The sequence below is a fragment of the Lissotriton vulgaris genome, chromosome 2_1 (assembly GCF_964263255.1).
Source record: "Lissotriton vulgaris chromosome 2_1, aLisVul1.2, whole genome shotgun sequence".
In the NCBI taxonomy this organism is placed as follows: domain Eukaryota; kingdom Metazoa; phylum Chordata; class Amphibia; order Caudata; family Salamandridae; genus Lissotriton; species Lissotriton vulgaris.
Genome location: NC_141687.1, coordinates 341,052,025 through 341,070,798, shown reverse-complemented (window position 1 = coordinate 341,070,798; position 18,774 = coordinate 341,052,025). Strand labels below are relative to the sequence as shown.

General features: G+C 47.1%; 1 protein-coding gene across 1 annotated transcript in view; it reads left to right on the top strand.

The window, feature by feature from the left end:
• Positions 1-18,774, top strand: part of BLMH (bleomycin hydrolase) — a 784,033-nt gene that overhangs the window by 115,972 nt on the left and 649,287 nt on the right. The window contains exons 3-4 of the mRNA XM_086955092.1: positions 2,597-2,706; positions 9,791-9,932. Of these exons, the coding sequence (XP_086811218.1) occupies positions 2,597-2,706; positions 9,791-9,932 (252 nt within the window). The remainder of the gene's footprint in view (positions 1-2,596; positions 2,707-9,790; positions 9,933-18,774) is intronic.

Genomic DNA, 18,774 nt, shown 5'->3' with positions numbered 1-18,774 from the left:
GCGTGCACTGACGGGTGGTGGTGTGTGCCCAGTGAAAGCGTGTACCCACGGCTGCTGGTGTGTGTGTGCCTAGTGAAAGCCTGCACTGACGGCTGGTGGTGTGTGTGCCTGGTGGAAGCGTGCAAGCATGCACTGACTGTTGGTGGTGTGGGTGCCTGGTGGAAGCGTGTACTGACTGCTGGTGGTGTGTGTGCCTGGTGGAAGCGGACTGACGGTTGGTGGTGTGTGTGCCTGGTGGAAGCGTGCACTGATGGCTGGTAGTGTGTGTGTGCCTGGTGGAAGCGTGCACTGACGGCTGGTGGTGTGTGCGCCTGGTGGGAGCGTGCACTGATGGCTGGTGGTGTGTGTGCCTGGTAGTAGCATGCACTGATGGCTGGTGGTGTGCCTGGTGGAAGCGTGCACTGATGGCTGGTGGTGTGTGTGTGCCTGGTGGAAGCGTGCACAGACGGCTGGTGGTGTGTGTGTGTGTGTGCCTGGTGGAAGCGTGCACAGACGGCTGGTGGTGTGTGTGCCTGGTGAAAGCGTGCACTGACGGCTGGTGGTGCCTGTGCCCGGTGAAAGCACACACTGCTGGCTGGTGGTGTGTGCCTGGTGAAAGCATGCACCAACGGCTGGTAGTGTGTGACGCCTGGTAGTGTGTGTGCATGGTGGAAGCGTGCACTGACGGCAGGTGGTGTGTGTGTGCCTGGTGGAAGCGTGCACTGACGGCTGGTGGAGTGTGTGTGCTTGGTGGAAGCGTGCACTGACAGCTGGTGGTGTGTGTGTGCATGGTGGAAGCGTGCACTGACGGCTGGTGGTGTGTGTGTCTGGTGGAAGCATGCACTGACGGCTGGTGGTGTGTGTGCCTGGTGGAAGCATGCACTGACAACTCATGGCGTGTTTGCCTGGAGGAAGCGTGCACTTACGGCTGGTGGTGTGTGTGCCCGATGAAAGCGTGCACCGACGGCTGGTGGTCTGTGTGTGCCTGGTGAAAGCGCATACTGACGGCTGGTGGTGTGTTCCTGGTTGAAGCATGCACCAACGGCTGGTAGTGTGTGACGCCTGGTAGTGTGTGCCTGGTGGAAGCGTGCACTGACGGCTGGTGGTGTGTGCATGGTGAAAGGGTGCACTGACGGCTGGTGGTGTGTGTGCCTGGTGGAGGCGTGCTCTGACGGCTGGTGGTGTGTGTGTCTGGTGGAAGCGTGCACTGACGGCCGGTGGTGTGTGTGCCTGGTGGGAGCGCGCAGTGATGGCTGGTGGTGTGGGTGCCTGGTAGAATTGTGCACTGACGGCTGGTGGTGTGTGTGCCTGGTGGAAGCGTGCATTGACGGCTGGTGGTGTTTATGCCTGGTGGAAGCGTACACTGATAGCTGGTGGTGTGTGCCTGGTGGAAGCGTGCCCCGACAGCTGTTGGTGTGTGTGCCTGGTGGAATCGTGCACCTGGTGGAAATGTGAACTGACGGCTGGTGGTGTGAGTGCCTGGTGGAAGTGTGTACTGAAGGCTGGTTGTGTGTGTGCCTGGTGGAAGCTTGCGCTGACGGCTGGTGGTGTGTTGGTGGAAGCGTGCACTGACAACTGATGGTGTGTGTGTCTGGTGGAAGCAGGAGCATTCACAGTGATAGAAGACACAAATGGAACTGACCAAGAGGGAGGGGGAGAAGGGAGGGGGAGTGCAAGCAGAGGAGTATGATTCACAACTAGAAGACACAAATGAAGCTCACCAGGAGAGAGGGGTAGTGCAAGCAGAGGAACCTGATTAGAGCAATAAAAACACAGATGGCAGCTGTGAACATGCACAAGCTCATGAATGCAAGCTTTAGGCCAGCAAAAGCCTCTGGTTGCACTTTTAAAAGGCACTTACTAAATGTCTCGAAGGACAGCGCTTACGCTCTCTCATGTGAGACCTAAAAATGGATCCTCTTTAATTCCACTGGTGTGCCTGCACTCCAGAGCCTTTTTAATTAATGATTTATTTAGCAAGGTTGCATCATCAGCAGGCCATAGCAAATCCCGCAGGTTCTAAAGGTGCGACCTATAAGCTTTGCCAATGCTCGTTGCAATAGTCACTGCTGTCACTGTTGTGTGTAGCATGAAATGGAGCAATCACTGAACAGGAGGAGCTGAACTGCGTCTAGTTGAGGTAAAATGCTGTAGGAAAGTTAGGTTAAAATTGACAACTGAAGGCAGAAGTATGTTCTGTGTGGTATTTTATGCTACCACACATGGGTGCTTCAAGTGCTCCAAGCCTGTACTACTGGGTAATCAGGAAGCAAAGCCAATATTTCAAAACCTGCCTTTTATACGAGGATCTTTAGGTCATTGAGGATCTGAGAACCATGTGAGAAAAGGGGAGGAGGTGGGTGTCAAAGTAGAATTTGAGAAGTGTTTATACGGATATAGATGTTTATAGTTGTGTTATATATTATTGTATAGCACTTATTGAATGCCATTTAATGTGTGTATTTGATAGCTATGAAAGGCGGTAGCGTTGAGCTGCTGCAAGGTATGCTTCTGTACTTCATTTGTATTTCATTATGCTAGGCGGTATATTAGACATGACTCTTGTGAAAGGAGTCACGACTTCCCTGTGCTAATTGATGTTCATTAATTTTTCTAGGGAGATGCTGGATATTCTCCTGTCTGAATGTCATAAGGCTACCTTTGATGAAGAAATTCAACATTGAGGAATTTGAGTTCAGCCAGTCTTACCTATTTTTCTGGGACAAGGTATGCATGAACAGGAAAAGGGTATTGGAATTCTAGCTGTATCAGACTGTGACTACAGCTGAAAAAAGCTGTAGCTCTCCTGAAAACACTCATCAAAAATGCTGTTGTGCATCTCCTGATTAAGGGCTATGCTTCAAGTTGACAACTTCCCTGTTGGAGGCTGACTGCTCTGGAATCCTTTTGTTGGGTCTCCTAAGTAAGCAGTTGTGCGCAGCGTCTCTCAATTTGATATGTTATTCATGCAAATGTTTTCATTTTCATGCTGCTTTCCTAGTATGCAGTATTAGTAACAGGCAACAAGTAAAGAACCATGCTAGTTCCACTTTTATTTATTAAAAAGACAAGTATACATACAACTTCATTATTCACATTAAATTATAATCAACAGTAGCCTTCTTATTCCAACATACATTTTATTATTCTTCATAATAATCTGCTACAATTGGCTTTGGGCTAGACACCATTCTACCGGAGGAGTCCAGATCCTCAGCCCCCTTTTACGCCGTTTCTTGCCTTTCTGTTTGTAAATGACAGTCTCCAAATTAGAGATAGCTAATAACCTGGCTAGCCACTGTTGGAAGGACATGCTATAGGGTCCAGCCATGATGAGGCTATACATAATCTTAAGACCGCCATAGCAATAAAGATGAGCTCATGTCCTATACTAGGGTTGCTAAGTTCGACGGCCCCTAATAAGATTACTTCTCTAGACAAAGCTATATACCTTTGCAATACTTCAGACAAAAATTTCTCTATTTATTGTTTTAGAGATGAGAGTCCTACACATGTGGAGAAAATAGGTACTCAGTCTGCATTAAATACCATGCATCTTGGGAAACAGGTTCCCTTGCCACTCCTCCATTTGGCAATTTTATCTGGCGTATAATACAAAAAAAAGCAAGTTTTTAAAACTGTGCCTGTAATTTGGTATATATGAGAAAAGTTTGAGAGTGAATAAGCAGAATTAAATTCAGCAGAAGATATTCCTATTTTTCCATGCCATTTCCGTGAGGTTTTCTCTATATCATCCGGAAACAGTGCGTTGAGAAGGGAGTAAATTCCCCCAATAGTACTTTTTCTGTTGTGAGTAATTATTTCCACTAAAGTTGTTTCTTCACACAATACCCTCCCCCCTAGCTTTTGTGTCAGAAAGTCCAGAATTTGAAGATATTTTAAAAAAGTCCTGCCAGTCAAGATTGGTAGTCTTTTTTCAAAGTTTCAAAGGATTGGATCCCTGTAGGGTAGAAGAGGCAACCTAACTGAACTATTCCTGCCTTATCCCAACTGTGTATACAGTTGTCTCTAAAGATTTCCGGAAGAATTGGGTTCTCCCTTAGGGGGGTGTAATATGATATTCACCCTATTCCCAGCATTCTTCTCACGGCCTTCCATACCTTAAACCCACTGTAGAGAGTTTTAAATCTGACTTTTTTTTATGATTGCTGTCGTGGAAATGTACCCTGTGCTTTTATTACCTAGAATTTATTGAAAAATAGATGTCGCCCCAGCACGTTTCCTCAGCCCCGATATTCTCTAGTAGCCCACTGCTATGTAATAGCACGGATGCCCAATAATAAGCTTTTAAATTTGGGAGAGCAAAACCTACTCTATCAGGTTAAGTAATTTATAAGCACGATGGGGTAGCGAATATGCCCAAATAAAGCTTGAGAACATGCGTTCTATTGACTTGAACCATTGACTTGAAAATTCTAAAGAAATTACTCTGAATAAATACAAAATTTTAGGAAAGAAAACCATTTTTACGGCATTCACTCTTCAATGATAGAAAGATGCAGATTATCTAGGCGACGGAGATCTTTCTGCATTGAGCCCATCATTGGTTTTAGGATTAGGTTCACCATATTCTCGAGATACAGACTCCTAAGTATGTGGCTTTTTCTTCCACTCTGGGATCGCTCATCTTGCTTTTATTATTCAAGATGATCTGTGTCTTCCCTTGGTTAAGGGCATATCCGGAGACTAAACCAAAGCTGTTGGCCTCACTTTCAATAACAGTCGTGGCTGTATTAGGATCAGCTGTTACAATAGCTATATGGTCGGCGTATGCCAATGATTTGGTTGGATACTCTTGTGACATGATAGGTGCTATCCTCGGTTTCCTTCTAATCTATGGATAAAGGGATCGACATGTATTGCGAAAAGCAATGGTGAGCAAGGGCAGTCCTGACGTGTACCTCGGGAAATTATTAATTCTTTGGTTAGGCTTACATTCACCATTACCACTGCCCTGGGGTTGATGTACAATTTTTGCACTGCCTGAATAAAGCCTTTCTTTATGCCAACCCTAGACATAGAGGCCCACAAAAATGGCCAGGAGACCCTATCGAAAGCCTTCTCAGCATCGAGAAGGATCAATGCCATAGGGTCTCCTGTAGCCTCTGTACTATCAAATAGTGATTACTCTCTGAATGTGATTATTAGTCGATTTCCCTGGTACAAAACCATGCTGGCACTCAACAATGACTTTATGGATAATAGGGGCAATTCTATTTGCCTGAGTCTTTGAGTATATTTTTAAATCTGCATTAATAAGAGTAATCAGGCGGTATGATTCTAGCTGCTCTGGAGGTTTGTTTTTCGTGTGGAAAATAAATATTTTTGCCCTGGACCAGGAATTTGGAGGCTGGCTTCCTTTAAAAATGTGTGTAATTAGCTCTAATAAAATGCTTTTGATCTGATCTATAAAGTCTGGATAGAACTCGGAAGGGATACTATCCAATCCGGTAGCTTTCCCTTTCGGCAGGTTTTTGATAGTGGTTAAGATTTCCTCTAAGTTAGGGGGATCCTCTAAAGTAGTCTGATCTGCCTCCTCAAATATATCATAAAAGCCACTATTCACGTATCTTTCAATACTTGCTAGATCCCCCCCCTTCCTTCCTCCGTATACAGATCTCGATAAAAACGCCAAAAGGCCTCTCTCATAAGTTCAGGGTCCGATAATTGGCCCTCTACTGGATCATATATTTCACGTCTCACATTTTATTTATTTTTGATGATCAAGTTTGATTTTCAATGAGTACATACACAGCAAAGAGTACACAGCCAACTTTTGCACAGCGAGCAGTACACGAGCGACAAATAAAACGAGGGAAGGAAGCCCCCCCCACACAAGTCTGATTAAGAATAACAAGCGACAATGCCAACGAGTATGTCTATAAGGAAGCTTCAAGTAGTTCAGTCTTCCATCACCCCGACCCATTTACCCCAAACCCTTCGAAACCTTTTAGGGCAGCCATGGGCAGCATACATGGGGCGAATCTGCGCTGCACACCAATCTACCCCTCTGCGCCACCGTTTCATGGAAGGGGCGAACGGATCCAGGCAAAGGGCAGCAGTATCTTGTTTAGCTACCATCAGAGCTGTGGTGAGACAAAACCTCTCTAACCTGTTCCCGTCCAGACCATCCGTTGCTCCCAAGAGTATGTTCATCGGGTACATCGGGACCTCCCAGCCCAGGACCTCGGTAAGAACAGCGGTCACTAGCTCCCAGTAATGCGCAATGTTGGGACAAAGCCATACCATGTGATAAAAATCTTCTCGGGGCCAGTGACCGCGGGGACAGGAAGCATCAAGTTGAATCCCAGAGCGATGAAGGCGCGACGGCGTAAGGTAGGCCACGTGCAAATAGTATACTTGAACCAATAGGAGCAGCGCAGAAGCTGTAACTATTTTAGGGGCCATCAGCGCATCCCTCCAATTAGCATCATCTAAAGGACCAATCCAACCCTTCCATTTATCCTGGAGAGAGTGTAGTGTGGTTTATGGGCCTCTTTTTGCGTGCATGTTAAGTTAGCATGGCTTATTAGAAGTTTAAACACAATTTTCCTTTTTGCTGCTTTTTGCACACGACCCTGCTTAGCTGTTTTTGCTGAGTTAGCTTTCACGAAGGTCTATACATGAGAAAAGGGTTGTTTTTCGACATCTAGACATACATCGTGTTCCCAGTCTGCACAGTGAGTGCTGAGTCGCCAAGGTTATAACGGCGGAGCCTGTTTATCGGCGTGTCCGTGTAACACATTCTAGACACAACAATTTGGCAGCTGCAAGCCGAGTAGGATTCTGGTGCCTTTATCATAGCACACTTGCCAGAATTGAACACACTTGGAAGATTCCAGGAATGCAGAGAGACTAACCGATCCTGATGTAATTTACACTTACTGAGTGGACAGATAAACTCCAGAGACCTTCTATAGTTTTATAATACCTAGTTCCTAGATAGGGAGGGTGCTTTAAATAGGCGCTTTTATCATCTGTTTGCACTATCATTGTAATATGATTCCTCCTTTTGTATTTTATGGAATTGTAACCATTCTGTCCGTATTATTCTTATCCATACGTTTGCTTATGTTGATTAAAATACTGCGCTTAAGAATAAGTCGTTAAAATAAACATTTTAACCTTACCGTGTCTCTATTTTACTCCTGTTGTGGATTGATATGAGCGTATAACAAAAGAGTGTTCTCACTTCCCACTATTCCTGAGATGGTCCTAAGTCGCATGGTCTAAGATGTCTAATCATTGGTTTCTTTGCTACAGGACGAAGAGCTAATGTGACACTGATTGCTAGTCTGGTAGGGGATTTTGGGTACCAAGGTGAGTTTTGGCACACCCTAATTCACTGAGGTCCTAAGTCTCTGTGCACAGTTCTGTGTTTGCACAGAATCCCTGCTACAAGAGGAAAGGGAGTTAGGGGTGTAATTTGTGAGGGAACGATAAATGCCGGAATCCCCCCCCCCCCCCCCCCCCCCCCCCCCTCCCCTTCCCCACATATCAGATTTGATGTGGTTTGTTGCCTCTTTCGTACGGCAAGCTGATGGCCAACTTGTTCATTCACCTCATATACCATTTCCTTTTGTGATGTTGCCTTTCTAACTGATTTATCTGTAACAATATTGGTAATTGCAGCCTTAGCGATTGCTACCTGACTTTGTATTTTTGTAACTTCTTCTGACCCTTGGCCCCCACTTGTCACCCGTATCAGCTCTTCTTCCACCAGCCTAAGATTTTCGTGTAATCCCCTCATAGATTCCCTCCCCAGTTTGTTAAGCCTCAATGAATATTGCAAAAACAACAGTTGATGGACAGAATGCAGTACAATGTCATACATTCACCTCAGTACAGAGATCAGGGCCTAAATCCATTGTGTTTTTGCTCACCACACCACCCCAGTTCAGACATGGCCATATGCAAATCAGCCTTGACCCTGTGCCTCATGGGAACAGTCCAGCCCGAACTGCCAAGCCATGTCTTCCCTGGACCGGAATCAAGCTTCCTAGGACCGGTTTCTGGCTATCAGCCGTCTTCAGCCAGGATAGCATGACTCCAGTGGCGTGGAGAGCTATCCTGGCTGAAGACGGCTGATAGCCAGAAACCGGTCCTAGGATGCTTGATTCCGGTCCAGGGAAGACGTGGCTTGGCAGTTCGGGCTGGACTGATCCCATGAGGTACAGGGTCAAGACTGATTTGCATATGGCCATGCCTGAACTGAGGTGGATTGGTGAGCAAAATTAAGATGGATTAAACCCAGATCTGTGACTGGGGGTGAATGTTCTGTCATTGTGCAACATTCAGTCCATCATCTTGTGTGTTTTACTGTTCACCCTATGTGGGAAGGGTATGCCCAGACGTGGGTCCCTTGCTCACTACGCCACTGGAGTCAAGCTATCCTGGCTGAAGACGGCTGAAGGCGGCTGGACCCTATTTTCCTTCCTTCTTTTGTAGGTTTTTTAGGACATGTTTCTGCTTCTGAGGATCGGTGTTTGAGCTGCTGTACTACTTACTTCCCTCCTCACCGCTTGATAAAGAAATGCTAATATCTGATAAATCTGACTCCTCAGTGAGGGAGAAGAACTTATCCTGGTTATCAGGCGTTTTAGCATATACTCTTGCTGAGCGCATTTAGTGGCTTACACAGAGAGTAAAGCATTTGAAGATTCTTCCAGAGTAATCATGCTGTCACTTAGAATACTGATGTTATTTCTGGGGCTGCCAGTATGATGCATCAGGCTCCCTACCATCTGTGCTGATGGTGTTGCACTGGCTGGAGGCTGAAGATTATTTTAAGACTTCTTGTAAATCAATCTGTCCTCCTTCCCTCTGTCCCACCTTCACCTCAGTCGCTCCAGGAGTTTTTACTGGGAAATTGAGTCATTTTCCACCCTAATTGCAGTGCCAAAGGTGCTGGTGATCAAAGGCTGAGAGCTTCCAGTTTCTTTTGTGAGGCGAGCAGCACCTTTTTTTATAGTCTCTGTTCTCGCTGGGTCGTTTTCAAAAGCATTCTTATCGGAGCCCTCCCCTTTCTCTCCCCCGCCTTTACTTTTTGTACCTAGGGTATCCAGCCTTTTCTGCCTAATTATTGCAGTCGCTGTACTGGCCTGCGAGGATACAGTAGTATTCTTTACTTTAATGGCTCGCGCCCCCTTGCCTGTCATTCTTACTTGCTTGGCGTGGTTGTTGATACACTGTTGCACCAGGGATATGCCGGTCTGCCAAAGTTCTCTGTGACGGCCATAGCTTGAAAGAATCTGCCAGTTTCTCCTCCGTAGAAGGAGTGCGCGCGACTGCTCCTTGCTGTGTTTCTGTGGCTCAGCCGGGCCGGTGTAGCAAATGGAGTTGATGGTAGCTGACGCAGGCCAGTGTGGATCCGGGAAGCCCGAGCAGGACTGACGTCCTCGAGGTAGTGGAGATGCGCGAGCTAGAGTATCAGAGCGTAGGTAAGGTTTACATAAAACCTCTGGATGGGCTTTTCTGCAGCATTCCTTGCAATCGGAATATTTTGTGAGGCACACAACACATTCTAGCTTGGCTTCCAAAGGTTTTTTATCCTTTAATCCATAGATTGCACAGTTCTCAGGAGGATGCTCAGCGGAGCATTGCAACGGCGGTGTCAGTCGGACACCATCTTGGCTCCTAATTTCACTTTAAAGGCGACTCTTTGCTATTGTACCCAGGTTTAGCTTATAGTGGGAACAGAGAGAAGTATGGAATGTCTCATTGGAGCGATTACCTATATAATTCCCTTTCCCCCATTTAATCCTCCCTCTTCTGTCTATTTATATTCTAGGTGGAGCGATGTCACTACTTTCTTAATGCCTTTATTGAGACTGCTCGTCGGAAGGAGCCTGTGGATGGGAGACTGTCGCAGTTTCTGCTTTCCAACCCCAGTAACGATGGAGGACAGTGGGACATGCTTGTAAACCTTATTGGTAAGGGCGGTGGTGCTCCAATCACTTAGCGAGATAAGTGATCAACATGCATGATCTTGATATGACTTATTCACCAGTCTTGGGCTTCTAGTATTGCTTTGGACAAAATGGTATATGGCATGCCTTACTATTGGATTCCTTTCTATGATTAAGGTAGTCTTCGGAGTAATCTGTGTCTGTTTTTTGTGTCCTATGTTAGATGACCTGGAACAGTATGCTTTTTCACTTGTAGTGCTGTAGCAGTCTTTCATGTTGTGTTTTTTTATAGTGTTTTACTCCACCAAACATATCCTCAAATGTTGAGATCTATGGCGTGAAATCGAAGACTTGGAAGGAGGACAGGAATATGCAAAGGTGGGAACAAGATAAATGGCATGAGGGACCCTTGTTGATGTAGTGTCTTCCCTAAAATGCTAAAGCCTTGCTGAGCAAAGCAGCATTGATGCACAGTGAACAGTTTGTTTTGCAGCGTGAATCTTTCTGGATTCACTATGCTGTGCATATTCCGCAATCTGGTGGTTGGGTCGGGAATCGTCTCTTTTTTTTTTGTAGCCCAGGTGGGCGTCGACGTCCCACCATTTGGTGTACCTTCGGTGACGTCGGCATGCTTCCGGCGGAAGCTACCACCCTTGGGCGCCATCTTCAGATTCTTTTTTCCGCCGTTGGGTCTGGATCGTCGCGTGAAGCTCCAGAAGTTTTGGAGGAAAAAAGGAGAAAATACAACTACTATTCGAAGGTAAAGACCGGAAAAGTTGAGGAGAAGAAGACCATCAGAGAGGAGACGACGAAGAAAGAGAAGAAATTCGAGATCTTCGACGTCCTTGGAGGAATGCGCATACAGTGGGCCCCCTGAGCGCAGGGATGTACAAGACTCCGTTTAAATTCTACAAAAACTGCCACCACAAGTTCGCGCAGAAGGACCAACACCCGGTCTGCAACCTCTGCCTGCCTGTCGACCACGAGAGCAGAGACTGCAACGCCTGCTCCGTCTTCAAGCCGAAGACACTCCGAGTTCGAGAGAAGCAGAGGATAGCTCATCGCACGATGCAGGGCAAGGGCCAGGCCCCGACGTTTTACGAACTGGGCCTCTCCACCGACGACGAGGACAACATTGCCGAAGGTCCAGAGGACTTCACGGTCGCAGAGACCGATAAGAAAACGCCTGATAAGGTAGGAGAGTCTACGACCCCGAAAACCCCCTCAGGGCCTCGAAAACCAGAGGCGGACCCTCGAAAGGCAGAGTCCAAAGCCTCGAAAGGAGAACCGGCGCCGAAAAGTTCAACGGCCGAAGCTGCATCCTCTGAAAAAGAGCCCAGCGGATCCTTCGACAAGGACTCCCAGAGGCAGAAGACCGGCGAAAAGCAGAGGTCGTCGAAGCAAGCCCCCGAAAAAGGGTCTTCGACTTCAAAGGAAAAGGAGCTGAAGAAAGCTTCGACGTCACCGCCGAAAAGAGCAGCCGAAATGCTCGACGACGACCAGGCCGCAGAGATGCTGAGAAAGAAAAGAAGGCTCGAGGCCGAGATGGAGTACATCCTCCAGAGAAAGAAAGACTTCGACAAAATGAAAAGTTACAAGATCCCCTCGAGGCCGGCAACGTCTGTCGCGGAGGTGGTACAACAGGAGGAGTTTGACGTCGAAGATCCGCCGAAAACTCCGGAGCTCTCGGAGCACGAAGAGGAAGAGGACCTCTATTATAATGAAGAGGATTACGGGGACAAGCAGTCAAGCTACGGCTCGGGTTCCTCGACGGCCCAGGACCAGGAACGGCAGGACATCGAGGCCGAAAACCCGGAGGAGCGGTGGAGACATATCCGTCGAGGCCTTCGCCACCGGACGACATCGGGGCATGCAACGAGGTCGTGAGGAAGGCAGCAGCAGCTTATGGGGTGAAGCTAGAGGAGGAAAAGCCAAAAGCAGATTTCCTGCTGGAAACATTGCTCCCCACACAGACAAGAAGCCAATTCCTTCCCATGCTGAAAAGCATCACAGATCAGGGGAAGGAAGCCTTCAAGGACCCGGCTACATGTAGATCAGTAACGCCGAGGACAGAAAAGAAATACAAATTCTCCTCACAGGACCCAGCTTATATCAAGGAGCCCGTCACAGCTGACTCTATTATCGCTGCAACGGCCAGAAGAAGGGCCAACGTCCCAACAACATCTGGCCCTCCACCTGACAAGGAAAGCAGGAGGATGGACCTTACGGGCAGGAAAATAGAGAGAAACGCCGCAACGCACTGGCAGATGGCGAACCCGAACGCCCTCCTAAACAGACATCAATACCAACATTGGGATGAGATGGGGCAATTGCTCAAGCACCTCCCGGAGCAATACCGTGAGAGGGCATCACACCTTGTGGAAGACGGGAAAAGCATTGCTAACTCGTGCCTGAAGACAGCCTTGGATGGGGCTGAAACATCCAGCAGACTGATGGCTATAGGCATCACAGAGAGAAGGCAAGCCTGGCTCAGGATCTCAGGCTTCAAAGCCGAGGTTCAGAACAACATCCTGAACACACCCTTCAATGGTGAAACGCTGTTCGGAGCCCCAGTTGATGAGACGCTCACAAAACTGAAGAAGGACAATAAGACGGCAAGGTCCACGGGGGCCCTGCAATTCAGGGGGATGAGAAGGGGCACTGCTACGCGGAGGCCAAACAGCAGAGGTGGAAGCCAGCGAGGAGATTCTCACCAGACGTTCCACCAGGGACAACAGAGTGACAACCAAGGTCACCAGGGCCAACAGAGACAAAACTGGAACTACCAGAACAGGGGCCAGTCCTTTCGTTCAAGAGGAAATGGACGAGGACAAAGAAGAAGAGGCAGCGAACAACCCCCCTCTAAGTGACTGCTCACGAGAAAAGTTGCTCAACCACCCAAACCCTCCGGGGGAAGAGCACGGAGAAACAAAGAGGAGAGGGATACACGGACAGGACACAAAAGATCATGTAACTCCTGTAGGAGGCAGGCTAAGATTTTTTCTCCAGGAGTGGAGAAAAATCACCACAGACAAGTGGATACTGAACATCATGCAGTTCGGATACTGCATAGAGCTGCTAAAGAATCCACCAAACAGAAAGCCAAAGAGAAGAGAACACTCTGGAACAGAGCTACAACTGCTCCAAAAGGAAGCTCAAGAACTACTCCTCAAAGAGGCCATCGAAACAGTCCCATTCAAAGAACGGAACAAAGGAGTGTACTCAAACTACTTCCTGGTACCGAAAGTGGACGAAAGCCTAAGACCCATCCTAGACTTACGGTTCCTAAACAAATACGTAAAGACCCAAAAATTCAAGATGTCGTCCCTGCAAGAAGTCATCCCACAGATAAAGGCCGAGGACTGCTTGTCCACCATAGACCTCAAGGACGCGTACCTGCACATCCCAATGAACAGGCAGCACAAGCACATGCTAAGGTTCGCAGTGAACAACAATCACTACCAGTTTACAACCCTGGCCTTCGGTCTAAAATCCGCACCAAGGGTGTTCACCAAATGCCTCGCGGCAGTAGCCGCGCATCTGCGAAGGGAGGGGATACACGTGTACCCCTACCTAGACGACTGGCTCGTAAAGGCAAGCTCGTACAGGACATGCAAGGATCACGCACAGCAAGTCACGAGAACGCTAACTGGCCTGGGTTTCTCCATACACTGGGGAAAATGCTCAATTGAACCGGAGCAGCTGAAGATCTTCTTGGGTGCTCAAATCGACACCGTCCAATGCAGAGTGTCACCCAGCGAAAAGAGGACACTCAGCCTACTGAGGGAGAAACGTCACTACCTGAAGGGGCGAGCTCTGACAGTGAGGACAGTGAGCAAGATCTTAGGGATTATGGCGTCGTGCATACACCTGGTCCCCAATGTACACCTACAGATGAGACCACTCCAAGAGTGGCTACAACAACAATGGTCACAAGCTACAGGAAGTTGGGAGGATCTAGTGGTTGTGACGCACAGGGTGCTAGAAGAAATAAGGTGGTGGACCGAGGAACGGATAACAGTAGGGAAACCTCTAACACCACCGGACCCAACAGTGACCATTACCACAGATGCATCCCAGAAGGGGTGGGGCGCACATATGAACAAGCTCAGAGTGAGAGGCCTGTGGAGCCCTACAGATGCGGTCAGGCACATCAATTACCTAGAGCTGAAAATAGTGTTGCTGGCACTCAAGGCCTTCCAGAGCTGTACAGCCAGAAGGTGCTGATACAAACAGACAACACCACAACGATGTTTTACATAAACAAACAAGGGGGAACTCGATCATTTCCCCTGTCGAACTTGGCACAGGAAATCTGGAGATGGGCAATACCACTCAAAATAGACCTGCTAGCCATACACCTGCCAGGGAAGGACAATGTAGAAGCGGACTGGCTCAGCAGGCAGACTTCAGCATCCCACGAGTGGGAACTCAATATGCAGGAGACACAGAAACTATTCAGGAGGTGGGGCACTCCGACAATAGACCTATTTGCAACACGCCGGAATGCAAAATGCCAATACTTTGCATCCAGACAACCAGAAGCACAATCACAGGGGAATGCCTTATGGATAAGCTGGGCAAAGACATTTGCCTACGCTTTTCCCCCGATGCCGCTGATCCCCAGGGTTCTGAACAAATGCATGACAAACAACATGACCCTGATCCTGGTGGCACCACAATGGGCCAGGCAGACCTGGTACTCTCAGATAATGGAGATGGCGCAGGGGCCTCCCCACAAGTTCCCAAAAAGAAGAGACCTACTGTCCATGGAAAACGGAGAAGTGCTACACCCAGAGCCGGAGAGCCTCAACCTCTCAGCCTGGCTCCTGAGGACTTAGAGTTCGCACATCTAAAACTACCAGAGAGCACCCTGAGAGTGCTGCGAGAGGCAAGAAGGCCCAGCACACGCAAATGCTATGGGGCAAAATGGCAAAGATTCACTCAATGGTGTCGAAAGAAAAAACTACACAGAAAAATGACAAGGGAATCTACGGTGCTGAGGTACCTCACGCACCTAATAAAGGCAAAACTAAACTCGTCTTCGCTAAGGGTACACCTGGCAGCGATTGTGGCATACACAAGAGGAGAAACAGGGAGAAGTTTCTTCACATCTCAGGTCGTGAAAAGATTCTTGGAAGGGGCTAAAAGAATAGCGCCACCAAAAAGAATGCCACCACCGGCTTGGAACCTGAATGTAGTACTGACAGAACTCATGAAAGCACCTTTCGAACCAATGCACAAAGCATCACTGCAAATGCTGACTATGAAAACTGCCTTTCTGGTAGCAATCACATCACTGCGGAGAGTGAGCGAACTGCAGGCTCTAACACTACAGGAACCCTACATTCAGATACACAGTGACAGGGTCGTAATGAGAACGGACCCACACTTCATGCCGAAGGTGGTGTCGAGATTTCACATGAATCAAAGTATTCAGATCCCTAGCTTCTTCCAAAACCCCACTACAAGCGCTGAGAGAGCACTCCACACTCTAGACGCAAGAAGGGCAGTGATGCACTACATGGAAAGAACGAAAGGACACAGGAAGACAAAACAGTTCTTCGTATCCTTTGCAAACAGTTACATGGGTAAACCAGTGACGAAAAACACCATAGCTCGATGGATCGCACAAACTATTCAGTTCTGCCACAAGCAAGCGGGCCAAGAGCTAACAGGAGGGGCACAGGCCCACTCAACCAGGAAGAAAGGAGCAACAATTGCTTTTCTGGCCAACACACCAATTCAGGACATATGCCTGGCGGCAACATGGGCTTCAGTGCACACGTTCACTAAGCACTATTGCGTGGATGTTCAAATGAACAAGGAAGCACAAGTAGGACAAAAAGTGCTTCAACATATTTTCAACAACCAACGCTCATCTTCCACCCAGCCGCCACAAAAGTAACAGAAACCGCTACAAAATCTATGCACAGCATAGTGAATCCAGAAAGATTCACGCTACAAAACGAATAGTTTCTTACCTGTCGGTGTAGTTTTGCAGCTTGAAGATCTTTCTGGATTCACTAGCGAACCCACCCGCCTCCGCCAGATTGATGAGGCTGGAAAAGAAGGTGGAAACACATAGAAAAAGAAAGAAAGTTGAAGCTTACAAGATACGTGAAAAGAATTACAAAAAAAAAAAAAAAAAAGGATTAACAAACAGAGCCATGGATTCACTACAAACACAGAAAAGAAAAAAAGAGACAGAAAAAAGAATCCGAAGATGGCGCCCAAGGGTGGTAGCTTCCGCCGGAAGCATGCCGACGTCACCGAAGGTACACCAAATGGTGGGACGTCGACGCCCACCTGGGCTACAAAAAAAAAAAAAAAAGAGGAAAAAGACTACGATTCCGGACCCAACCACCAGATTGCGGAATATGCACAGCATAGTGAATCCAGAAAGATCTTCAAGCTGCAAAACTACACCGACAGGTAAGAAACTATTCGTTCTTGGGCATCTGACTGGTACTAGGAGGTACAGATAAGTGAAGGAGACTGAATTCCAGTGATGGTAGGAAGGGCAAAGGTCTGGCAATGAAAGGAATTTGGTCACCATTGCTATAGAATTTAGAGTATCGTGTTTGATAGAAACTAGGGTAGGCCAAAGAAAGCCCTTTGAAGTCTGAAAACTGCCACTTCTTCCCGACTTCACTTTAACTGTAGGCAGATGTCTCATGCAGCATCTCCCTAATGGTTAAATTTGTGTGCCAATAATTGAAAAGCTAGTATGAAAGGTGGCAGAAATGTGTGATGTTCTGGCTCCTTGGTAGATGGAAGATTTTTTTTTCTTTTTGTTTTTTTAATCCAGCTTGTTAGTTTACACCATTATTTTACCCACATGAATTCCCTTTTGAGGTAGTTTTTCTCTATACAATGTATATTCCTATGGATCAAAGATTTAGTCAGCTGATTTATTCCCAGTTTTTTCAATAGAACTCCTCTAAATCTTTATTCAGAGTGCATATATCCATAAAAGCATCGAACATGTCACAAATCAGACTTGCATTACACCTTTAAAACATCAATCAAGTAATGTAGTTCATTAATATGGATATACAGACAATACCAGTAAAAACCTTACACAGATACACAAAAGTTTTTAAACTAATTTCTGTCTGGCCAGTCAGGCTTTGAGAAATCTACTCGCCATGGCGAGTCCGATTTTATCATGGCAAGCTATATTTAGGGCCTACTCACCTGTCTAGCGTGCTGACAAAGAGCAGGTGTTCTGTTCACTCAGAAAGTGAAGGAGCAATAAAGATGCATTAAAAACATTTTGACTTGTCCGTTTTAGTTTGTATATAGAGACATCGGTCAGAAGTCAGTTAACATCTTTTTACAATTACTTTTCTTTCTGACTGCAGGATTCCAGAAATTTGTAAAGTGAACTGTCTGGCATGCGGTACAAAGTGTGAGAAATTAACGGCTGTATGGGGTCGTTTTTTTTTCCTAACACAAGATTTAAATAGCTAACGAGTAAATTGCAAATATTTCAAAATTTATTTCAGTACTTATGAAAGCCCTTTTTTTGTAATTCTGATGAAAAAATATTATAATATGATGAAAACATATCGGAACTCATTTTTTTTTTTACAAATCTGTTTTTATTATTTTATGTATACAGTGATAACAGGCATTTCTTACAGATGTTCGCAATCCATGTATAACTGATTAATCAATACATGGGCATGTGGCCACATTGGTTTAACGTGCGTTCAAATTTCACTTCAAAGAAAACAAGGAACGCTCACCCAGGAGCTAGTTGTATTGCATTCTGCCAGATCTTATACTGCCGTTAAATTTCATTAGAAAAGTAGTGTTTCAGCCTCCCGGTTACTCATGTGGTCTAATGCTGATCGTTCAGCTTGATCAATGAAACAGATGTTTTACTAACAAAGCAAAGGAACAATAACTGTGGCAGCTCATAACATCTGTACATGCGTAACTTCCTACCCCCTTACCTTGCCCCAACCCCCCAGGCCACTTATGTGCTCCTCAGCCATGATCATGTTAGTGTAGTTGCACCCTCGCCAAGGTTTGTTAGGCATGTGGCATTCAGCCGCCAGCGTGGTCACTACTTACTTCCCTCGCATGACTCTCGTAGCCTTCCCTTTCCAGCTGCTGTAACGCACAGAGCATCTGGTCCCAGTGGGCTGCTATAGGCTCCTTCCTCAACCCCAGCGTTTCCTCCTTACGGATGGCAGTCCTCTCTGCCCTAGCCCATGCCTGAAATGAGGAACTCCATGCCTTTATGTGCGGCGTGTCGTTCGCCTTGCATCTCTTTGTGAGGTGGCTTTTTGCTACCACAAGCCCCAGATCCAAGAATCAGAACTTTACCTTATCTTTGGGGACCTCTTAAAGTAGTGTAAGATGTATTTGGGCCAGTCAAAGGATATGGTACGACCCGTGCTACCCTGCAACAGCACACTAATCGTGCTCCAGTAGTTGCCCAACCCAGGACAGCTCCACACCATATGCAAGAACCCCACCCCCAGCTCATTACACCTAGGGCACAGTGCATCATTACGATGAAAATGCCTGTTGATCAGCTCCGGTGTGAGATAAGCCCTGTGGACAATGAATAACTGAATTTGGCAAAACCGCATGCTTTTGGGGATACGCACAGGACTTTTGAGCATCCTTTCCCACTCCTTATCCACCAGTTGCCGCCCCAGATCTAGTTCCCATTTGCACCGAAGCGGGCCTAAGCTGATAGCCGCATGCGCCCTCATTGATGCCGCGAACCAGGAGCCTGCCTCTCCCCATGACGCGTAGGTATTGCATGGTTAGGTGCTGAGTGGGCTCCGTGGTCATGTCCACCCCCCCATTTGGCAGTCAATCGTGCCATCAGGGAGCGGTGCGC